The 25,911-nt window shown below is 36.5% G+C and overlaps 1 protein-coding gene and 1 long non-coding RNA gene across 2 annotated transcripts in view; one reads left to right on the top strand and one right to left on the bottom strand.

The window, feature by feature from the left end:
* Nucleotides 1-3,981: 3,981 nt before the first annotated feature.
* LOC141282440 (uncharacterized) overlaps nucleotides 3,982-25,911 on the bottom strand; it is a 29,258-nt gene continuing 7,328 nt past the window's right edge. The window contains exons 3-4 of the long non-coding RNA XR_012337104.1: nucleotides 4,743-4,897; nucleotides 3,982-4,173 (exon numbers count right to left, since the gene is read on the bottom strand). This is a non-coding gene — a long non-coding RNA (uncharacterized lncRNA). The remainder of the gene's footprint in view (nucleotides 4,174-4,742; nucleotides 4,898-25,911) is intronic.
* cxcr4a (chemokine (C-X-C motif) receptor 4a) lies at nucleotides 8,692-10,446 on the top strand. The gene is made up of 2 exons (XM_065240160.1): nucleotides 8,692-8,824; nucleotides 8,974-10,446. The coding sequence occupies exons 1-2, from the start codon at nucleotides 8,810-8,812 to the stop codon at nucleotides 10,039-10,041; spliced, it is 1,083 nt and encodes a 360-aa protein (XP_065096232.1). The 5' UTR covers nucleotides 8,692-8,809; the 3' UTR covers nucleotides 10,042-10,446.

The following is a 25,911-nucleotide window of genomic DNA, read 5'->3' on the forward strand; positions in this document are numbered from 1 at the left end:
TTTTGGGCTGCACGCGGACGGTCCGCGCGGCCGGCCGCGGACCCTCTTGATGACGAAAATGACGTCATGCGGACGGCGCGCATACGCGGACGTCCCTAGTATACTTTCGGCTTTAACGTTCGCGCACGTCATTCCCGTGAGCTCAGAGAGAGCCCGTGCGCATGCGCCAAAACATCCACACTTATTATTAATATGGCCAAATGTGCTTCGTTAAACATAACTATCTTAAATTAAGTGTTTTAATAGTTGGATTGAAATATTTTTATATACGTGACGAGAGCATAATTATATACAGGAGTATGTGCTAAAGTATTAGGCCACCAATACCACCATTATATTTGTTGTTTTTGCAATGGTATAGTGATTATATATAATTATTTCTTAGTGTCTTTATTAAAATACAAACAGAAAATACAAGTATTCGTATGTAGTATTAAAAACAAGATAAAACTCCCCTTTCACTTGAGAAATAGCAAACCGTTCATGAGCCCACTTTTATAGTATTTTTCCTACTATGCAAGTGAATGAGGGTCATGATCGGTTGGGTTACAAACATTCCTCAAAATATCTTTCATCATGTTCATCAAAAAAAGAAAGAAATGTATACAGGTTTGTAACAAAATGAACGTCAGTAAATGATGACAGAATTTTCTTTTTTGGGTACACTATCCCTTTAATTTCATTTAGGTTTAAGAGATCTTGCAGTTGCCTGCTATTACTCAAGTGTAAGCAACGTTTTATCCTGTTTTTAATGCTACATGTGAATTTATTGTATTTTCTGTTTGTATTTTAATAATAAGGGCTTAATAAAAAAGGGAAAAATGTGCAAGCTAAAGTCATGAAATAACGAGCATTCATTTCATTATTATTTCAATCTTTGACATGAATTCAGTCAATATTAAAGATTATATTTTCAAATAATTTTCTTTACATAATGTAGGGTGGTTTTATGTAAAATAAACAGTAAGGCACAAAAATTACTATAATAATATAACATAATTAGTATATATATAAACAATAAACTCCCTGCATTATTTTTAACGTGCAAAGTTTGATAAGTAACCTTTAGAACAGTGGATTTCAACTTTTTGACAAAACTAGAAATGTGTGTGTTCGTTATTTATTTATTTATTTTTAATTACGAAATATCTTGCTTGAACCCACTTTTGTAGTTTGTTGAAGATGCCCCTTTGGTTGAAAAACAGTACTTTAGAATTAGAGAATTGTGGAGTACTTTTGTCCTGTAGATGGCGTGAGAACCACACAAAAGATTAATTTTGAATGTTTTTAATTAGCACTAATTTAGCAAATATCAATCCCAAACTAAGAACAATTACATTAAAACTATATTTAATATTTAAAGTATGTGAATTCAATTAATCTGTTATTTAGGTGTCAGCATAATAATAGAACCAGTGTTTCCAAAAAAGTGAACTTGTACAAGATACCAAACCAATCATTAGCCACAGTATTCTTTTTCCTTCTATGGAAGTGGATGGGGCTCATGAATGGTTTGGTTACAAACATTTCTCAAAATATCTTTCTTTGTGTTCATCAGAAAAAAAGAAATGTATACAGGTTTGTAACAACATGAACGTCAGTAAATGATGACATAATTTTCATTTTTAGGTGAACTTTCCCTTTAATTTCATTTAGGTTAAAGAGATCTTGCAGTTGCCTGCTATTACTCAAGTGAAAGGGGAGTTTTATACTGTTTTTAATACTACATATGAATTTCTTGTATTTTCTGTTTGTAGTTTAATAATGACGCTTAATAAAAAAGTGAAAAATGTGCAGGCTAAAGTCATGAAATAACGAGCATCAAAGTTTGATTTCAACCATTAATTTCATTATTATTTCAATCTTTGACATGAATTCAGTCAATATTAAAGATTACATTTTCAAATAATTTTCTTTACATTATGTAGGGTGGTTTTATGTAAAATAACCAGTAAGGCACAAAAATTACTATAATAATATAACATAATATAATATATAAACAATAAACTCCCTGCATTATTTTTAACGTGCAAAGTTTGATAAGTAACCTTTAGAACCGTGGATTTCAACCTTTTGACAAAACTAGAAATGTGTGTGTTCGTTATTTATTTATTTTTAATGACGAAATATCTTGCTTGAACCCTCTTTTGTAGTTTGTTGAAGATGCCCCTTTGGTTGAAAAACAGTACTTTAGAATTAGAGAGTTGTGGAGTACTTTTGTCCTGTAGATGGCGTGAGAACCACACGAAAAAAGATTAATCTTGAATGTTTTTAATTAGCACTAATTTAGCAAATATCAATCCCAACAATTACAATATATTAATAAACTATATTTAATATTTAAATGTGAATTCAATTAATCTGTTATTTAGGTGTCAGCATAATAATAGACTTGTTGCATAACCATTGTTTCCAAAAAAGTGAAATTGTACAAGATACCAAACCGATCATGAGCCACAGTATTCTTTTTCCTTCTATGGAAGTGGAGGGGGCTCATGAATGGTTTGGTTATAAACATTTCTCAAAATATCTTTCTTTGTGTTCATCAGAAAAAAAATAAATGTATACAGGTTTGTAACAACATGAACGTCAGTAAATAATGACAGAATTTTCATTTTTGGGTGAACTATCCCTTTAATTTCATTTAGGTTTAAGAGATCTTGCAGTTGCCTGCTATTACTCAAGTGAAAGGGGAGTTTTATACTGTTTTTAATACTACATATGAATTTCTTGTATTTGAATAAAGAGGCTAAATAAAAAGTGAAAAATGTGAAGTCTCACAAATGTTATGAAATAACAAGCATCAAAATTTGATGTTGATTTGATTTTAAGCATTAGTTTCATTATCATTTCAATCTTTGACATAAATTCAGTCAATATTAAAGATTTCAAGATTATATTTTCAAATAATTTTCTTTACATTATGTAGGGTGGTTTTATTTAAAATAAACAGTAAGGCACAAAAATTACTATAATAATATAACATAATATAATATATAAACAATAAACTCCCTGCATCATTTTAACGTGCAAAGTTTGATTTATGTAACCTTCAGAACAGTGGATTTCAACCTTTTGACAAAACTACAAATGTGTGTTTGTTATTTATTTATATATTTTTAATTAAATACCTAGTTTGAACTCTTTTTGTAGTTTGTTGATGATGCCCATTTGGTTGAAAAACAGTACTTTAGAATTAGAGAGGTATGGAGTACTTTTGTCCTGTAGATGGCGTGAGAACCACAAAAACAAAGAGTCATCTTGAATGTTTTTGATTAGCACTAATTTAGCAAACATGAATCCCAAACTAAGAACAATTACACTAAAAACTATATTTAATATTTAAAGTGTGTGAGTTCAACTAATCTGTTATTTAGGTGTCAGCATAATATGCATAAAAATAGACTTGTTGCATAACCAGTGTTTCCAAAAAAGTAAAATTGTACAAGCTACAAACAGGTGAAAAAAATCAGGAAGCTGTGGTTTAGCTTGGTACACCGTCGCACGCAATCTGAGAGAAAGCATCTCCAAAGCTCAAGCATCTTCACAATCTTCTCACACGTATGCAGGCGTACCCACACCCAGACTCACACATACTCATACACAGACGGGCATATGCCAACACCACACCCCAGCCAACCACAAATCTTTAACCTCAAGACCCTTGTCTTCAGTTATGTGCCCTTAACGTATGCAGGATCTCTGTGAAAACAACAGAAAGCAGGTAGACATAGACGGATGATGACAAGATGAAAGTCAAATCATCTAACAGTAAAGCTCTCGTTGCACAGAAAAAGGGCGAACAACAAGATTGTGCACACCTGGACAGCAGACAAACGTCGGTTTAGTAAAGTCTGGCAAATACGACTTAGGACAGACACACCGCCCCACACCCCGCCGCCCCCTTCCCCCCAAAAACAGTGCTTGTCAGCACACTAATGGGGTAGCTGTTCATTTTACACATGTGTGTGTGTGTGCATGCTCTATAATGGTCCATTCTATTCAATCATTCAATTTATTTTATCTCAATTAGCTACCAGTTGTTAAGGACAATGGACATCTTGGTCCTCTCTTAGTCTCACCCGAATGACAGCTTACGATGTTACCATGGTAATATAATTACACAGCCAGACCATTGTGTATTTACACTGTATTCACTTGTTATTAGCTTGTCTGGAGAGAAAAGGATGAATGAATTAGTCAAACCCTCTTCAGTTCAAGTTAAATAGATGATGACAGTGATATAATAATGAGCTTGACCCTGAATCAAGAGGCTGCATGTCATGTTTAATGTGAAACATACAATATCCTTTTATAGACAGTAAAGTCACAAAAAACTTAATTTGATCTTAAGACAAGCTCAGTTTAGTTAAACCCAAAAATTTAAATTTTAGGGGGGTGGCACGAGTGGCAGACTCCCCTGTAATAAATCTTACATTCCAATAGGCACATTAATGCATGTATTACTGACACAAATAAATCAAAATCACAGCAGCCTCCTCACTTTCAAAATCACATCATAAATTGTTGCCGTTTCCAGACATATTAATGGAAATCATTGCACTGTGTGTAGGAGTTGCCCTTTCACTTTAGGAGTGGCTCTCGATCAATAAGCCAACCACAAGACATAGGAGGAGACCAAACCGTGTAGTGCAAAAATGAGTCGAACGTCTATAAAGTAAATTACCCCAACCGGACGTATAAAATGTTACATTTGTGTGGCCGTTAAACCGAGTACGTACCTTTAAAGTGCACTAGCCGTTTACCATGCAGTTCCCACCCCCATTTCACACATATACACACAGAGGAGTGAATGACCTTCGACAAAGGATGCAAATGGATAGACAGGAGGGTCCATATCAGTGCTAAGATCAGCCCATCTAATCCTCTCAAAGACCTGCAACACAATATCATAGTCAGATTTCTAGCCAGCAGAAATGGGAAAAATAGAAATTTGTTTGGGAAAACTCCTAATATTGCTATTATCATCAAAATATAAACATCCAATAAGTAAATCAGCTTAATATTTTTTGGGTTTGTAAGTATTTAAATGATCTCCTATTTATTTGTGACCAGTGTCGGGTTTTGTAACATGGTATAAATCAATGCTGCAGGCAATGCTTTGGTCTCGAATGGCTTTTTAATTAATAAGGGTCGGTCCCTGACATCGTTTCCTTTCATAACAGACTTTTCAGCTGTCTCCACAATCAGACAAGTTGGGATGAAAGAGGGAAAGAAGAGAGCGTGGACATTGGGCTACTCAAACAGGTGTCTCCTCTTACCCTAATACTACCTTTTCTTTCTCCCCCCGTCTCTGCTCACCTCTGTGAATGGGGTGGCCAAGCAGTGATTTGTTCTCTGTCGCCTAAAGGCTGGCCACAGTACAGACTTCAAGGCACCACCGTGCCGTCAATAGCAATACATGGTAGCCAAGCAAATAGAGCACAATCTCTCTTTTCAACACACTCCGGAGAAAAGCTCAGCTTCGGCGTGTTGTTATCTGAATCTTTTCCCTTTAAATGAATCTCTGTTTTAATCGTTATTAGTAGATAAAGCGGATAGGAAGAAAGACACACACATACATCCATGCAGATAGCCTAATGATTCTCAGAAAGGCTAAATCCTTATCTGGAATCATCAGACCTATTGTATCCTTATCAGAATCTCTCTGCCCTGTCCCGAGGGCTATTGTCATGCTCCGTGGAAAAGGGAGGAAAGAGGGAGGAAGAGTGTGTCTGTGGCAGGGATTTAAAAAAATAGTAGTTGTGCACATTGTATGCAGTGTAAAGCCTATTGGTTCACATAGACATCAAGAATGAACTTAATTTATAAAGATTTTTAAATATAAACCAGTTTGTATGCTGGGTAAAAAAGATATTGCACGGCTCTCATTTAGCATGCAAGATGCGCTACAAGGGCAGCTACAAATCTTCAAATCAATATTTAATCTATTTTTTTGAATGCAAAATCATGCAAATTGTATATGAACAAAAAATTGACTGATTTACAATACATAAAGTCAAGCCAACTTTTGAGGTTGGATAGATGATGACAGAATTTACAAATTATTTGCAGATGTGAAGAAATGGGCTGAAGAAATGTAAATTTCATCCACATTAACACATCTGGCAGACGCGATTTACTTTTATCCGGAGCGACTTAAAGTGCATTCAAGCCATACATTTAATTAATGTGTCTGTTTTCTGGGAGTCAACCCCACAATCTTTTGCATTGCTAAATCAGTGCAGTAACACACAATAAATCCACAATGTTTTTAGCAAACACTTTAGATACAATAGTTATTACATTATGCATTTTGCAGATGTTGTTATCCAAAGCAACTACATCTATTACACAATATGTGTGTTCACGAGGTTTAAACCCATGACTTTTTGTGCTGCTAACCCAATGCTCAACTCAGCTATACAGAAGCAGTCATCCAACTTAACCATCAAAAATTCATTTCTTTTTTTAATGTTGCATTCAGCACAATGCATTATAAATCATCTTCTTAACACACAAATATGACACACTTCCTCTCTGTTTGAATGGATGCCTCTTACAAAATTGCTGTGGAGCTTCTGGAACACATATGCACTGCCATGCATCCAAACGGGAACAATAACACCAGTGATTTCTTTCATAAAAACGTTTTCAGATATACAAATAACACTTGCACGAACACAGTAATCTTTCTTCTCTTTCAATAAGGACGGCTGTTTCCAAACTGCTATCATCATACCAACGGTCACCTTCCTATTCATTGTGATCGAAACTTTGTTGCCCCACACACAGGAAGTGAAAATCAAATGTTTATGGATGAGTAAACGTTCTGCTGTACTGACACAAGCATAAGATGTGATGAAAGCATCCATTCCTCTCATATACCCTCATAGACACCTCTGTAGACATTAAAGAGGCTCAGTTTGTGTCTTACTGCACCAGCTCTCTTTCATCGGCCCACACACACAACCACACATGAACACACATCGGTGCCAATGTACCTGTGGAAAAACTCTTGAGATTTAAAAAATGTATAAAGATTTAAGATTTTTTACACTGACTGAGAGATTACTGGTGTTTATGTTTGTATTTTATGACTAGTTAAGATAAAATAATTAGGTGGGGTAATGTTTCTTTATAGGTCAATATACATACAATTTAGATTATAGTATGCATACAAACACACAAACACATGTGGATCACCTTACAACACAATCTGCCAGTTTGAGGGGCCAACTTCAGGAACCCATCTTTCTTGGCTGATGGGGGCAGGTGAGAACACATGTTCTCCCAAAGGAAGGAGCATATATACACACACACATTGCCAAAGGGTTTTTTTGTATTTGAGAACAGCCCTTCCTCCCTACAACCATATACGTCTGACCTCTTATTTCAGCCAGGTGTCCCGATCATGCTTTGTATCTGTTCCCTGCATCCCTGACATTGGAATATTGGTGTTGTGTGTGGCAGGTATTGTGTAAGAATTTAGTTGAAAGTCTTCATGCATCTATGCATACATATAACTGACATATGCAGGTTTTTTAAAGAAGTTTTGTGTTTGTAAGATTTAACTAAAGGAAAAAGCGAACGATCTTTGAAAACTCAGACTGTCTCTTTAAATTTATCTGATGGTCAACACATTAGCACCTTTTACGTGTGATAAAAGCCATTCAGCGTATGCAAAACATAAACAGCTCGAAGCACTTTACGAGATTAACATATAGTGTGTGTGTGTCCTCAAAAAGCTCCCTATTCTTTTAATTTAAATTAATTAAATTTAATTTATTTAGAAAAAGAGAGCGCTAGTGTATGTATTCACCTTTTACAAGTATGATGTGTGTTTAATCTTCAGATCTGAACTGAAGCCTCTGGTTGAATGACATTTTAAAGTGTTTTAAGGGTTTTAGTGAGTGAGCCACTTCGCTGGGAATTTAACATCACTATAAACATTCAACAGATTGTCATCCATGACACTCAACACACGACTTCAGGCTTCTTTAGGCGTCAAACTAATCACGAATCATATTTAGTGTTCCTGTAGTTCAATTGGTAAAGCATTGTGTTAGCAATGCATGGGTTTGATCACAGAGATGCTTAAGTTGCTTTGGATAAAATGCATACATGCAAATTAACCAAGTTGTGAAATGTGGGATATTATCCAGGCCACCATCCCACATAAATTGTAATGTAGTATACTTTAATATTTACTATAGGCTTAAATTGTAGGCTACTGTAGTATGTTATAGCAATTACTATACACTTTGTTAAAATATGCTATTTTGTAAGATTAACTATGGATAATGTGCCCTGAAAACTATATATACTTTACTGTTTGCTATAGTAAATTGTGGTAAAAGCCTAAATTATAGTACTTAACTTTATTATTGTATACTATGTATAGTGAATTGATAAACTGCTCTAAATACTGCAGTTAACTTTATTATTTACTAATATAGGGTTAAAGAAATGTATATTTTAGTATATACTTGGAGGCTAACCTGGGATAAATACACTGGTTTAGTGTAAGGCATTTATGAAAAATACTGATTTCAGTCGTGGGACAACTAAAGGCTGTTTTCGACACAGATTTGAAACACATAAACAGGAAAAGAGTGTTTGCGGAAGACGGTCCAGATGCGCTACCTGTTCTCTGAGCGCGATCACAGTGCGCGCGTCGTTGCGGTTGATGTTTCGCGTGTGAGGGGGCGGAGCTCCCGCGCTCGAGTGGGGTATTTAAAAACCTCTGAGGCTGAGAAAGTCAGTGTAGAGTTGGAGGTGACTAACAACATTGGATTGTGTTTTCAAGATGGCATATTACGAAGTAAGTGTTTATATTCGTGCATTTTGCAGACTCTTTTATTTCAAAAGCCTTTTCTTAAATATTGCGCTGCTACCAACTGAGGTACATAAACAGTTACGCACTGTACAATGATTTGATACTAATGTTGTGTTTGTTTACTTTCCCTGCAGCACATCTTCTTCGAGGATGATTTATCATCTGACAACAGCTCAGAGTTCGGTTCGGGTGACATCGGTGCCAACCTCGATGCCCCGTGCGACGTGGAAGTCAGCCACGAATTCCAGCGGGTCTTTCTTCCCACCGTGTACGGAATCATATTTGTTTTGGGCTTGATCGGGAACGGATTTGTGGTTCTGGTGATGGGTTGCCAGAGAAAATCCTGCACCATGACAGACAAGTATCGCTTGCATCTCTCCGTGGCGGACCTTCTGTTCGTGCTCACCCTGCCGTTCTGGGCCGTGGACGCGGCCAAAGACTGGTACTTCGGTGGGTTCATGTGCGTGGCCGTGCACATGATTTACACGGTGAATTTATACAGCAGCGTGCTCATCCTCGCCTTCATCAGTTTGGACCGGTACCTCGCCGTGGTGCGCGCCACCAACAGCCAAGGTCCGAGAAAACTTCTGGCCAATCGCATCATTTACGTGGGCGTGTGGCTCCCCGCGGCGCTGCTGACGGTACCGGACCTCGTGTTCGCCAAGGCGGAGAGCAGCTCCATCCGGACCTTCTGCGAGCGCATCTACCCGCAGGACTCCTACGTCACGTGGGTGGTCACGTTCCGCTTCCAACACATCCTGGTGGGCTTTGTGCTGCCCGGTCTCGTGATTCTCATCTGCTACTGCATCATCATCTCCAAGCTGTCGCGTGGCTCCAAAGGAACGCAGAAGCGCAAAGCGCTGAAAACCACCGTTGTTCTCATCGTCTGCTTTTTCGTCTGCTGGTTGCCGTACTGCGGTGGGATCCTGCTGGACACGCTGATGATGCTCGAGGTGATTCCTCACAGTTGCGACCTGGAGCAGGGGTTGCAGAAGTGGATCTTCGTGACGGAGGCTCTGGCGTACTTTCACTGCTGCCTTAACCCGATCCTGTACGCTTTTCTGGGGGTGAAGTTCAAGAAGTCCGCCCGCAGTGCTCTCTCCCCAAGCCGGGGGTCCAGTCTGAAAATTTTGCCTAAGAAGAGGGGCGGGATGTCATCTGTATCCACAGAGTCCGAATCCTCCAGCTTTCAATCTAGTTAACACCATTTGGACAGTGACTTTTTTCTGTCGATATGAACTTTTTTATGCTTTACGTGAAAACAATCGGGTTGAGCCTGATTGCTGCATTGCTAGAATGTAAATATGACAGTCAGTATGAGCTACATACTGAATTTTGCTTCAGTATTACTGTAAAATCTCTTCATATTGAGAAGAGGTATAGTGGACATGAAATGTTGATATGGTGTGCATAACGTTTACTGTACATATCATGTATATAAATTGTTTTGAACTGATTCTTTTCTGCACTTACGTATGTAGACCATTGCAATTATTTATTACAGGTTAGGTCAAACACAAACTGAATTGATGCATGTTTGGGTCTATTCAGGTCCAAAAACTGTTTTTGCTATGTGAAGTCTTTGCAATAAATGTTTTGATACTCAAGATTTTACGTCATTTGTTTGTTTACACGCATGGTTTTAGTTATGCAAAGCAAGTTACTTTCAACACTGTGTGACATGTAATGGAAAACACTTTTACTCTAGGGATGCCACTAAGTTTGTTAAGTACTCACTCTTATCAAAAGCTAGCCAAGCATGGAGTGTAAAAAGTACAGTGATTATAGTTCCCCATGTGATAACCTCACATCTGACGCATACACAGTGAAGACTGGGGATTCCCTGAGAGGTAAACGTTTTCAGTTTTTGACAAAACAAACAGCAGAAACGAAAACACACACACAAAAACAACTTTGTAAATGCAAACATTTATAAAGTTGTTATCATTCAACAACTTTAATTTCTTTCTATGATCTCCCACATTCATGTTTCGTTATTTTTTCACAAATGTCCTTTCAATTAAAAGGGATTGTGTTTATTCCGGTGCAACAGTACAAAAGCGTGTCACCATACGTATGTCACGGATTAGTAGTCATAAACATCCCACGTATGAGTCATTAAGTGTCATTCTGCAAGGTTCAAAAACAAGAAAACTTGTTCAACATGACGTGTTGAGGTAGTCTAGGTAAAATCCTGAAGTTCGGGTTGAGAGGGCATGTGCGTTTATGATCAGATTTTCAGTAGAGCACAATTCTGTAGAAAAACCTGTGAAACCTGATAATTTCAATTGATGTGAAACTTACCACACATTTATGCTACATTATAGAAGGCTTGTAGAAAAGTCATTTTTTATAAAGGAAAACTTTGTTTAATATACTTTTTATTAATATAAATAATAAAAAATGCAGCATTTCTAGTTTACCTAAATAGTTTACCTAAAAATGAAAATTCTGTCATCATTTTCTTTCCCTAATGTTTTTCTAAACCTGTATGAATTTATTTCTTCTTACGAACACAAAAGAAGATATTTTGATACATGATGGAAAGCACAGCTGACTGTAACCATTGACTTGCATAGTAGGAAAAACTATGGAATTCAATGGGTACCGTCAACTGCAGTTTTGTGGAAAGTTACTTTTGAAAGTAATGCATTACAAAATTAAGTTACTCCCCAAAAAAGTAACTAGTTGCGTTACTTAGTTACTTCTCATGGAAAGTAATTCTTAGGTTACTTTTAAGTTACTTTTGCGTTTCTTTTTCTTAAACGACCAGAGTCAATTATTCCTCTTATACCACAGTTACCACAAACATCACTCTGGTGCCTATTTTTAAGACATTCACCCTGGGAACATTTCTAAGCCATTCAGAATAAAGCAGTCTACAGGCCCCTGGTATAATTTCAGTTTAATTCAGTACATTATTTTTTTAATCAAATTAATTCAATTTTTTAAAAAAGTAACTCAAATATTAATGTGTACATTTACAAAGTAATGCGTTACTTTACTCGTTACTTCAGAAGAGTAATATTATTACGTAATACAAGTAACTTGTAATGCATTACCCCAACACTGGTCAACTGTGTGCTTACCATCATTTATCAAAATATCTTCTTCATCATTTATCACAATACTTCCAGAATATTTGTTTTCTTACTCTGAAAGTCAATGCTCAGATGTGTGCTTTAGAACAGCATGAGGATGAGAAAATTATGACAGAATTTTCATTTTTGGGTTTACTATCCCTTTAACAAATTAAACAATTTCAACTTATCACAGATCAAAACTCAAAATACTAGGCTGAATTGAATTGCAAAACCAAGTTGTTGCCGCATTTTTTTACAGTGTAGTTAAACATTTTGGGGGGGTTCCTTCTTCCCTATATTTTTTTTACAGGCCTACAGCTTACAAGCATTTGCAAAATGTGTGTTTTCAAGAAATACAAACGGAAGTTTGTTTTTTATTCATTACTCTATTGGAATAGCCACTTCACATAACAGATGTTTGCATATAGTCCACACAGTAAGTGAATTTACAAAAAGCTCCTTTGTGTTTGCTTTTCAGCATCATCTGCATATTTGGCCACTTTTCAATAGTGATGTATGATACAAACATTTACTGATGCTTAATAAGGCAATACTAAGATGTTATGAGCCAGGGGTATGTAAACTTTTGAACACAATGATTGGTGTACATTGATGTTATTTTTTATTTAATAATGCCCTCTAGAAGCTATATAATATATACACAGTACTGTGCAAAACTCTTAGGCCACCATGCTACCATTAAATATGTTGTTTTTGCAATTATATAGTGATCATATATAATTATTTCTCAGTCTCTTTGTTAGAATACAACTAGAAAATACAGGAAATGTGTATGTAGTATTAAAAACAATATAAAAGCTGAAGTGTCAGGTATTTGGGGTAAACTCTACTTCCACTTGAGCAATAGCAGCAACTGCAGGATCTCTTAAACCTAAATAAAATTTAATCCTAATTTCTAATTCTAATCAAATGACTTCAGGTCTTCAGTCTCCTCAAAAAAGCTCAAGATGTGTTTTGTGCCAAGAGAGGTCACACTAAATACTGACTGATGTTAGTAGAAGACGACATTTACTTCTGAAAATTGTTTTGTTTTTAATTTTGTGTACATATTTCCTGTATTTTCTATTTGTCATGAACCCACATTTCATACTAATAAGAGTGAAAAATAAGTATGGATGGACATTAAAACTTTGCCAAAACAACAAAGCTGGTGGTGGTGGCCTAAGACTTTTGCACAGTACTGTATACATATATAATCCATGTTCCCCATTTAAGGGCACATTACATAAAGAATAAACAACAAATGCTGTTAAAAGAGCAGTAAATATGCTATGTATGTAGGAATGCATTGCATAATACGACCGGGCTGTAAAGCCATATCAAAAACCTTACACAGTGGAGTGCACCTACACGCTTTTGCACAGCAAACCGAAAACAATGCTAAACATTGTCCACTTCTAAACCCTTTTCTTTGGATGTTTACACACGAAACCTCCATGTATTACTCGTTATGCATTTAGTTTGAATGGGATGAAGATGAGCCGTAATAACACCATGGGAGGTCTTTACAAGGCAATAGTGCACTACAGCAATGCACAGCAATGCAGAGCCGTAGGAAACAAGAGTCCGTGACCTCTGCATTGCAAAAGCTGTTAGCCAGGCCCCCACTTTAAGAGGTGGAAATGCGTCAGGGTCGACCCATTGACAATCGAAATCCGCGCGTGAGGACAATGCGGACTAACACCAGGGACCGGAGAGCCCGTTGAATCACAGTAATGGGCCCTAATGTAGAGTGTGAAAGATTTGCATGTCTGAGAGTGTTAAGTGTCCCATCAGGCATCTGTTCCCCCGGGGGGGCTGTAAGAATGGAAAGTGGTCAGTGAACATTCCTTAAGAGCCGGTTATTTATTGCTGTTAATCTCACTCTTCTAGCTGTCAATCAATACCTCTCTATGCAAGTATAGATACAAACTGAATATCTATCTCCCGATCAATTCCGTCCCCAAATCCCAAATATTTTTCCACAAACTTCACCGCGGGCCACGTTTCAAAGCTCTGCATGTGTTTTTCCACTTACAAGCAGGGCGAGGGTTAGAGGGTAAAGCTATTGACATCCATAGCGCAGGAAGGAGATCATGTCTGAGACTATTAGCGGTCACTCCTATGTCCCGCTGCATTGACCCCGGTGGGGCAAATAGACACTTTACGACCCCGGTGACCCCCAAAACCTTAGCATGTTTACCCAAAAGGACTGGAGCCAGAGAGGTCAGTAAAACCAAGATCATTTACAAATGAATCACAGTTCCTGGGGCTCGGACAATGAGCAAACAAATGCTACTGTATCGGTAAGCGATTTAACACATGTTGAATAGTTGTTTCAGGTACAGCGTAAATACATCACACGTGGATGAACGCGGCATCATCGTGCGCATTTATGATATTAAATTCTCGAATTACACACAAGCCAGGGAGAACAAGCACCGCAACACTATCACACTTCACCACCCAAGAGGCTGTTGTGCGATAAACGGATAAATGTGGGTGTTATTTTAGGGGAAGTGGCTGTTTGGATGGCAGTTTCCTGCTCCAAATCCGCAGGGACAGAAGCTCCCGCTGTAAAAATACTTACTGGGGTCTGTCTGCAACCCACTTTACATTTTTCTCTCAATAACAACAATGCCACATTTCAGCAGGCTATAGAGATAACAGCTGATATACGATAACACTCTTCACTTTTCCACACTAAGCCATGAGGAAAAAAAACAGGAAAAATACATGTTATGCTACTATGAAATATTAAGTGGTCATGCTTTGGTGTTTCAAATATGACTAGAGCTTATGACAATTGATTTGATAAATATTGTGATTTAAATCAGAGCTTACATTCTACAATTTTGAAGTTATTGAAGTAATTATTATTAATAATATTATTATTATTAATCATAATAATAGTAATAATATTAATAATTATAAATTCTTACTGTACTTATTTTATGTTAAAATTTTTAAAGTGTAGTAAGTAATCATTTTAATAATAATAATAGTAATAATAATAACAATATTTATAATAATAATAATAATTGTCTTCAAATTGTTGCAAAGTCTTTGCTTGTTGTTATTTGTTTTTTAAATGTATAAATGCAATGTAAAAAGATTTGTTGGTTCAGCTTAAAAAAGAAAGTTACTTGGTTGCAATAAAATTTTGGGTTCGTTCAACTTTTGTGTTTAATCCTTATAAGCCCCTATTTTCCTGTATACGTTAGAGTTCCCTTGGGGTAAAAATTACCCCAGAAATTAAAAGGGTGATTACAAAAAATATATCCCTTTTTAATGATACAAATAATATATCTTTTTTTTTGTTTACTTCTCATCTAATGCTGTGTTTTGGGAGATATGAAGTACTTTTGTACCCGTTTACCATTAGCTTGCCTGTAAAATATCAAATTTTTATGAAAAATTCACATAAATTATGATCTAAATTTGATTTAAATTGTTTTTAGATATTGATCTAGATGTGTTAAGAAAAAAAAAGGAAATAAATCATTTCGACCAGCAGATGCCCATTGAGACCTATTAATTTTACTTAATGTGGCCAACTGCTCAACATCAGTCCTTTAGTGAAACGTTTTGTGAATTTATGTTTATATAAACATTAGAAAGGTCATTAAAAATAAAAAAAAATTCAAATAGTAACATTTTTTGTAGTTTTTGATGCATTTTGAAATGTCTGTTTTTACAAAATGCCACAGAAATTTGACTAAATGTAAGGGTGTTTGTCTGTGTGTGTGTCCGTGTGTGTGTGTATGTGTGTGTGTGTGTGTGCGAGCGCACGCGTGTGCGTGTGTGTTTGTGACTTTGTATTTTTGTGTGTGTCTTTATGTGTGTGTAAGTTTTACTGTGTCTTTGTGCGTGTGTGCGAGTCTGTTGTGAGTGTGTGTGTATGTGTGTGGGCACGCACACACCTGTGTGAGCATTTTACATCTTTGTTTTTTGCCAAATTCTTTAAAAAATGCTCTCTGTGGCAGTCATACCTTTGTGTGTTTGTGTGTGTCTATTTGTGTGTGTTTGTGATTGAGCATGTCTTTTCTATATTGCATTTTTTGCTCTAGTACCAGGCCTACCTTTCTGTGTCAAAATTTTTACATTTATTCTGGATGCATTGATTTTATATGATGAATAACAAGAAAAATATTATTTTTCATTTCCAATTCATTTTAATTGGGGTCATTTTTACCCCCAAAGGGCCTCTTTTGGTGAACTTTTTTACACCTCTTTAGAACGACCGAATCAAGCCCAGTTTTTTTTTAAATGAATCTTGACAGATAATCTGGAAAAGTCACAAAATCTTATTCCACTGAGATGAAGGGAACCATGTTTTTTAACTAAATAAAAGTGGATTGGGGGTAAGATTGACCCCAAGGGACTTCTTAGGGTTAAAGACTTTTTATTTTTAAGTCAAAATTAGTTGAACCAACTTTTTTTTACAAAGTGGCCAGTGTGATATGATTTAGTTGCCATTGTAAAGTGTTTTTGTTGTTTTAAGGAGACAGCTGTTTGTCTTTGAGTGAATATGCTGTTTGCCTTTGGAAGCGAGTCTTTCACAAAATGAGATGAAAATAGCTGTTACATCTAAAGTAAACAACAACAAAAAACGTATTTACCGTAATACTGTTTTCAGCTGCCAACAGAGACAAACTGCGTTATCTTCTAAAAAAAGCAGTCACACCCACCTCATTTGTGTTGGCATAAGATCAGTAGTTAAATTTCCTTTTTTTACACTGGAATGCTGATTGGGTTTGATTAACTCGTGTTTCTGTCAAAGATAAGCCGAACGTCGGCGCTGCTCTTTGAAGGAATCTTTAATGGGCTATTTTTGCTGGATCAAACCATGGGAATCTATATCGCACCAAAGCTTAAATATTCTTGGACAAACACGAGCCCCGGCCTAGACTGTCACCCAGGGCTATGGCTTGAAATATGATCTTGGGGGATGTGTACGCTTTGAGGGAGGGCAGCTGCCCCTTTTAAAGGCTGTAGATGAATGATGGGATTAGACGTGGTGAATGTGGATGTGGATGTGTTTGTGAGCGTCAAGTTTAAGACCCATGACATATCAATTTTCCGTGATATGCTAAATTAGAAAAATTGACTTCCGCTTATTTGTTTACATCATTAATAATTAGAAGTCATTTTTTAAGCTAAGGTTACCTAAATTTTTCACGCCTTTTATTCTACTAAGAAACATGATATGCTTTTAAAGAGGATCTAAAGAGAATTTATGTCAACTGATAGAGGGCTTATTATTATTAACACACACGAACACACACACACGTGCACAAACTCAGTGTAATGACAGACGGGCAGGTGCTTGGGCACCTGTTGCAATAACAGCGGGCTCACTTACATTCAACGCTTCCTCCACCTGCAGTCCTTCTAACACTGTTGGCATCTCTTGTGGGAATACCCAAAAACACAAAAACATATGCATTTCCTCATATGAGTCTACACACATCTAATGTTATTGCCCACCAGATTCAAGTTCCCTCTATACACAGGCAGCTGAGTAGTCATAGCTGACACATACACTATTAAAAATAATTCTGTGTGGTTCCACAGAGAATGTTTAACATCCACAAATCATTTCTTCTGGGACACAAAAGGTTTGTAATGGAAATGGTTGTGTACAGACAATATAGACGGTTTCATCAGACGCACGTGCGGTGACGCAATACGCATCTGGTCTGAACTTTACTTCCGCTTTCAGTTTTTTTTAATGCTCTGACTAAGTTACTAAACTGAACTCTTGAACAAATACCTCGTGGAAAGTAACAAATGTTTTGGTTTCCTAGGTAATCTTTGTTTTGTTATTTTGCTTGTTATGAAAATAAACTAAACTATGTTTAATGGTCGTGGTTGTTATTTATTCTTAGCAGAGTTTACCGGAAGTTACGTGTTGACCATGAAAGCCGCTTGTTTATGTTGTTACTGCTAAAACCGTCTATAAAGAAAATTGTTCTTCTACAAAAGTTTTTTGCGGAACCAATAATGGTCGTTCTATGGCATAGCAAGAAGAATAATTTTTAGGACCTTTACTTTTAAAAGTGTACATCTATTACATCAGTTGAATTAAGCAGTTTTCACACAGACATTACGGAAAATACACGGAAAATGAATCCGGGATTTATTTTTGATTTTATGGTTTGATTTTTGGTTCATTCACACTACCAAATAATTTTCTGGAATCTATCACGCAGATGCCGTAAAGATCCCGTAAAGACATGCGATGTGTTTAAAGTCCTGCACTTGTTTTTTTTCTCCGCAGCATCTGAAGTTTGCTGATTATCTGTTATTTCTCTCTTCAGAAACCATGCGTGTGCATTTTTGTTTATGATAAGATTATAAAGGAGCACATGACGGGCTGATCAAGTATGCTGGTGAATGATCTCAACTTCAAAGTGGAAAGCTCCCTGCATCTCTGCTTCAGTCCAGTTTGCAGACATTTCTCATTGTGAAGGTTAATCTGCAAGTAAATCGCTTATTTTAAAGAGCTGAACCATAACTTTATTGTTGTGATGACAAGCGCATCCTCACTACGACATTGTTTCTGCGTCTTGTTCACACAGATGGTTTTCCGGGAATGTTATGGGAATGTTACTAGGTCCTCTTTCCGGGAGCGATCCCAGAACATTTACATTGTGTTTGTGTTCACACAAAAGCCTCTGTGACAATTTTACGTAGGGATTTGTAACGATTAGGGCTGTCAATTATGAAATTTGGCTGGTGGTTGATTGTCTAACTGTGCATTCAGACCGCCACCGGCGAGAGCGTCAATAAAAGCTCTGGCTGCCCTGAAAACGACGCTAAAGAAAAGTTGTAGTGGACGCTCTGACGCTCGAATGCATTCTCTGAACTCCTCTCAGATGGAGGTTTCCGCCTTCCGATTGGTTGCCGGTGAACATTTCCGCCTTCCGATTGGTTGCCGCCAAACCACGTCATATCTCATTACCATAAAGTTGAGCTGATTTCAACTCTCCTCGACACTCACGCTGTACATGACGCACCGCGCCGCTGCTCGCCGGATCTCGCCGCCGGCTCTCATTGAAAATGAATTACTTCCAACCACTTTGACGCTCTCGCCGGTGGCGATCTGAATGCACAGTAATAAATTGTGGTGATTATGATGATTAATTGTCTGTTTTATTGCTTTGTTTTTAATTCTCATACAATTTTTTGTTTGTTTATTAAATAATTTCACATATTGTTGTAATTGTTTAAATTAAATCTTTTGCAAGGTTTACCAGTGAAAATAAAAATGCAATCAAAATAAACTATACCAGGACTTAAATAGTAGCCAATCCTGCTAAGGTCATATTAGTATTGGACCGCACATGTCTGTAGTGGCTGCAAAAATCAATTCCTACAGCTCCCCCTTGTGTTTTTAAAGAGATGTGCAATCATTGCGGTGATCTGAAATCATCGCGATGAGGTCAAACAATCGCAATGAGACGATTATTCAATCATTGTGACAGCCCTAGTAACGATCATTAACATGTACTAACACAAACTTACACACCAAAAGAAATGTAAAATCATGAAAACGAAGGAGGACATCATGTCTTTTCCTAAGCATTATTCGACAATCATGACCAACCAATCAGAAACATGAAGAGGTCAGAAAAAAAATGTCACCTCTTCAAAAATGAAATAATGATATTGACCAAATGCTTTCTGCACGTATTATATGTTTGTCAAGTACTTTGCTTTAAATACGCTTAATCCTCTGCAAAATTTGTTTGTTAAGAGGGTTTTGCATCTAAACTCTTTACATTCAAATGATAATAACAACAGTATCCCAAACTAAATGCATATAAATCTCACCTTGCCACCATAAACCTCTACAGACAAAACACACTTTGACTCATCAAAGGTTCAAAGTTCACTGGACCACATCTTAAAATGTCAAGATTCAACATCAAAGCGTTTATAATGTATGAAAGTTTAATATAGCACAGATGGACAAGGCAAACGTTTCTCTGGGCGAATGTTCACACGAAGGTCATTAACCTTCTGACTTTTGACTTCAGTGCTGCCCGCCGAAGCACTTATGTCAGACGTTTTGTCTAACAGGCCTGATGCTGAAAAGCCTTCAACTTGTAGCACTCATAAATCCAATTCATGCTGTTAATTTGACCTCCCCTTTGAGAGATAACTCATACACACACCGAACTCACGAAACCAAAACTAAAGAACCAATAAGGTCAATGAGGTATACATCATCTCTGCACCACTAGCTTCAAACCACCCCCAGTATCGAACCCCCCGATTTCCCTTTTTCGTCAGTGTAACACAATGGTTTTGAAAGCAGAGCTTGAGAGGAACGGGGGCATTGAGATGCTGAGCGAAGGTTTGCATTTTCCCACTGCTTCAGAAAAGACTTCCCATCAGGAAGAGGGAGAAATAGAACCTGGAAGTTTACTCAGAGAATTTTTGCGCCTTGTTTTTTGTCAGGCATCCTGTTTCGGTCCACCCTCGAGTCGCACAAGTAGACGTGGAAGAGAGGGCTTAGGAGAAGAAAGAGAAAGAAGGAAGGGTAGTGGTATAGTTAACGGAGGGGAGAGGGTTGAAAGATGGAGGTCTCCCCCTCCTCAGCTCCTGAACCCAGCTGTCAAAATGGAAAGGTGGCATGAGAAGGAGGTTAGAGTCGGAGGATGCTTATTGTTTTGTAATTCCTGTGTTTACTGTTCGATTGTTGTGTCCCTCAAACAAAGGCCTATTCTACTGAAAGGGATATCAGTAAGGCTTGTGTTTACAGTTTGAAAGCACGCAGACGGACCAAAAACAAGTATCAGCTGCCAGTGTCACAACTGAACTTCTTTATTATGGACCGATATGTTCCCCATGGTGCTGATGTTTGATCGCCACGAGAGGATATTTACATATATACGTATTTGGTAGACACACAATACAAAAAATTTTATGTATTCAATTAAATCAGTCCATGCACTCACAGAGAATCAATCCCATTGCTCTGGCTTTGCTAGCCCAAATCTCTACCAGTTGAGCTGTAAAAAAATGCTGCATTAAAACAACTTGGTTTTGCAAGTCAATTCAACCTACTATCTTAAGTTTTTCCTTGTGACAAGTTGGCATAACTTATAATAACAAGTTGAAATTGTTTACCTTAATTTGTTAAGGTAATGTAGCCAAACATAAAATATATGTTGATTTGATATAATTTTTTACAGTTTACATGAACAGTTTACATTTTCTTCGCAAATATATAAAAACACACACTTTAAAAATAATGATAACTCGTCATAAGTTATAAAAACAAGTTGAAATTGTTTAACTAAATTTTTTATTAAGTATATATACAAATATATGTTGATTTAACAAAAAAATGCTGCATTTTTTACGGTGCAGTTTTGTGTCCTCCTTAAATTTGTATTACTGTAAATTTGTGATTTACTTAATAAAAAATAAATAATTAATCTAAACAATGACTTTGGCTCCTATAAAACCAAATCAGTATCAATTCAAATTTTATACAATTTCCGTACAAGTCGAAATAGGTTAATTGTGTCAACTGTTAACACCTAAAATATTTAAACACGTTCAACTTAATTTTTTCACTGAAAGGGGACATTTCACAAGACTTTTTTAAAATGTCAAATAATAAATTGTGTGTGTGTGTGTGTGTGTGTGTGTGTGTGTGTAGTTTTAACCCTAAACCCAAGCGAAAGTGCTAAAAAATAGCAAAAACATTGAGAAACCAATAAATAAAACCACAAAAAAGATGCGCCGTTTATGTGAATGGGAAGGACTGGCGTATCATATGCACACCAAATTGGAATTTGCCATATGTATTGCACAATTTTCACACTTCGTGCTATTTATATGCAACTCCGTGAGACTGGGTTCATTTTTTCACATGCTTACAGAGAATGGTTTACTAAAACTACGTTACTGGGTTGTTCTTTCCCCTCATTTTTAGTATATTGAGCACTGGGGACCCAATTATAGCATGTAAATATGAAAAAAGTCAGAATTTGAGATATGTCCCCTTTAAAGTGAGAGAAAGAAAGTTGATCCATGTAGCAAAAGCCAAAAATACATTGTGCAAAATTATTCTTTTATGCCAAAAATCATTAGTATATTACTTAAAGATTATGCTCTAAATATTTTGTACATTTCCTACGGTAATATTATACAAAATTAATTTTTGTGAAGGGATGCAGTTGCTAATTACTTCATTTGGACAACTTTAAAAGGCGATTTTCTCAACATTTTGAATCCTCAGATCCCATATTTTCAGTTGAACAGTATCTCGGCCAAATGTCCTATACTGACAAACCATACATCAATTGAAAGCTTATATATTCAACTTACAGGATGACCCTTAAAGCAACACTATGTAGTTTTTTTACCTTTAAATAATGTCTCTAAAATTATTTCACTGATAGAACAACTTTAACTGGACAAATTGTACTGTTGCTGCAACCTGAGAAGCCTCCTAGCTGCTACAAGCACACTCTGAAAGTGGCGGTGGAGGGTAGGAAACACAGCCCCGCCCCTCCCCCTGCCTGCAGAAGAGTGTCTGATACCAGGCACTGTTGCACTTTTCAACCACATGGGGGAGCTGTAAGTCATTTTTACATGGAAACTACATAGTGTTGCTTTAAGGGCGATTTATAGTCGTGCGTAGGTCCTACGGCGTAGCTACGGCTTTTTTGGGGCTTTTTTGTCATTTGTATTCTTCAAATATGTGATCCAGCCTGTGAAAACCCATTTTTGTGATTAACTTTTTTCATAAAATCATACATAATCTAAAAAACATTATGTAAAAATATAACCTTGATATCTTTTATAATAACTGAGTAAGGTCATGCCAAAACTGAAATCAATGTGAAATCGAGTAAAATCGAACTTTGATCCTCCAAATTTCAAAAATAGATTATGAGATTTTAACCTAAAACATTGCTAAACATAATTATTTTTATTTCCTCCTTTATTTCCAGCATCAGCTTTAGAGATCAACGTTGTTTTAAACCTGTTTAGATCAATCCAAACTTGTACTTCTGACCTAACTGTAGAGATACAGTGTTGTAAAACAGGTTATCAAATTTCCTCATTTAAGACGCTCCAAAGCATCGATCCTGGTACGATAGTACAACATTTTATTCATCTTATAGACCTACCATACTCTCAGAAATCCAGGTACAAAAGCAGTAACTGGGACAGCACCCTTTAAAAAGGGCATACTATGTATCATTTAGGTACAAACACAGTATAAGGTACCAATATTTAGCTGTGGGATACTAATTTTTACCTTTGAGGTATTATGATCCATCCTTTATATGCAAAGGTGTACTTTTTATAAAAGTACAGCCCCAGTAAGCTTCTGTACATTTACTTTTGAGACTATATTATAATTCATTAATAAATCATGTACACTGCTAGGAATTATCAAACATCATTATGTTATATAAAATAATCAATAAACCAATAACATAAATAACAATGCTAAAATTACAGTAACAATAAGTGTTGGGCATCATATCATAAAAATTCCACGAAATCACGCAAAGGTACATGTATCAGGTAGATAGTGTGAGAATGTTGTTTATATTTTATGCATCATAAAGAGATTGAAGATTTGTGCTACGTGCTGGTATTCATTGCACAACACGCATCTCTATGTCGTCCGTCTGTCTGACTGCACCTCTCAGCTTCACTGACAGCCAAAAGATGTCTGTACTGTGTGATGACGTAAACACACCAACACACTACAACTCCTCATAACAGTCAAATTCTTGAGTGCATTCCAGCACACGTGTACTGACCGAGAAAGACCTGTCAAGACACTGCTTGTGTTACTGAAATCCTGTTTGTTGAAGTGCGTGCATAGGTGGCAGAAAGTGTGTCATGGTGAGTCAAGGTAAGATCTTTGATGCCTTTTTCCCTCCTTCACCTGAGGAGACAGGTAAAGGGTCGAAAGGTCATCAAGTCTCAGAGATCAAATGATGTTGTGCGTGAATCTCTTTTGTCCGACACCTAAGTCAGCAAATTACACCATGCTACACTAGAAAAAAAAGGGATGGCTGAAGGCATTAAACGCTTCAGAATGTCAGAATCGGAAGCCGATCAGAAGCCCCATTGAGGATAAAAGAATACTATGAAAGTCAATGGAGCTGACTTTCATACTTTTACAAAAAGTACACCTTTGCATATAAAGGATGGATCATAATACCTCAAAGGTAAAAATTAGTATCCCACAGCTAAATATTGGAACCTCATACTGTATTTGTACCTAAATGATACATAGTATGCCCTTTTTAAAGGGTGCTGTCCCAGAAGCCCCATTGAGGATAAAAGAATACTATGAAAGTCAATGGGGCTTCAGATCAGTTTGGTTACAAACATTCCTCAAAATATCTTTGTGTTCATCAGAACAAAGAAAGTTATACAGGTTGTAACAAAATGAGGGTGAGTAAATGATGACAGAATTTTCATTTTTGGGTGAATTATAACTTTACACTTTAAATAATGCATAGGTTATTTTCAAACCAGTGTTGGGTAAATATTGGACAGAACACATGGGTTAAAAGTTATCCAATGCTGGGTAAAATGGGTTATAATAACCCAGCAATTGTGTTGAAACCAGTGGCGCCTCGTGACTGCTCATCCTAGGGGCGCTAATTCAAAATAAGTGTCATGTGTGTTGATTACGTTTTCAAAATATGGGTTTGTTGCGTCATGTAAAGCATGTGCATCATGTGTTTTGTCAAAATAAGTGCATGCTGCACAGGCTTCAAAACCGTTTATGATAAAAGAAATGCTCACGTTCACAAAATACACACAAGAAACTCCCTTAACTGTAAACTCTGATTACGTATGAGATTATGCGAGTATCTGGCAAACGAGAGCGTCTCTTTTATCATAAACCCTTTAGGCGCATCTGCAGTAGGCACTTATTTTGACAAGACACATGAAGAACACAGGATCTCTCGATGGGCAGAACACATATTTTAAAAAGGAACCACACACATGACGGCCTACATACATGTTGAGAGGAAGTCACCGGCCGCCACTGGTTGAAACAATATTTACAATATTTATGCTGGGTAAATATGTGTAGTGTAACTGCAATTTACCACACTGTAAAATAAGTTGGTTCAATTTAAAAAATATAAGTTAACTCGCAGTTAACTAAAAGTCTAAACATTTATTTTACGTTTTGAGTTCATTCAACTTAAACATTTTGACAATAATTTTTAGACTTTATTCAGTTAACTGAGAGTTAACTAAATAAAATATTTTTTAAAGGTGCAGGGTGTAATTTTTATAAGAATCTCTTGACAGAAATGCAAAATAAAATACAAAACTATATTATCAGGGATGTTTAAAAACCTTTCATAATGAACCGTTGTGTTTTTATTACCTTAGAATAAGACATTTTTATCTACATACACCGAGGGTCCCCTTACATGGAAGTCGCCATTTTGTGCTGCCATGTTTCTACATAAGCCCTTAACGGACAAACTTTTTGTACCAAGTTGTCTCAAACGATGACATGTTTGTCCAGTGGCGACTACCGTAGCTTCTCTGTTAGTTTCAAAAGCGAGGGGTGAGTGGTGAACTGAGCCATTGGTTGCAATTTGCAACCTCACCACTAGATGCCGCTAAAATTTACACACTGCACCTTTAAGTTGACATAACTCAAAATGTAAAGGCAACCAGGTAACTTACTTTTTTAAGCTGAAGCAACACATCATTTTTACAGTAAAGAATGTATGTGTGAAAGCAAGTATATCACTGTAAAAAACGCAACATTTTTGTCAAATCAACACGTATTTAACTTAAAGAATTAAATTAAACAATTTCAACTTGATTTTATAAGTTATGTCAACTTATCACAAGCCAAAACTTAACATAGTAGGTTGAAATGACTTGCAAAACCGTGTTGTTTTACAGTGTAAACAGTCAAACCAAATACAGAAATAAGAGAAAATTATATTATTGTTAATT

Source organism: Paramisgurnus dabryanus, chromosome 7 (assembly GCF_030506205.2).
Source record: "Paramisgurnus dabryanus chromosome 7, PD_genome_1.1, whole genome shotgun sequence".
Lineage (NCBI taxonomy): Eukaryota > Metazoa > Chordata > Actinopteri > Cypriniformes > Cobitidae > Paramisgurnus > Paramisgurnus dabryanus.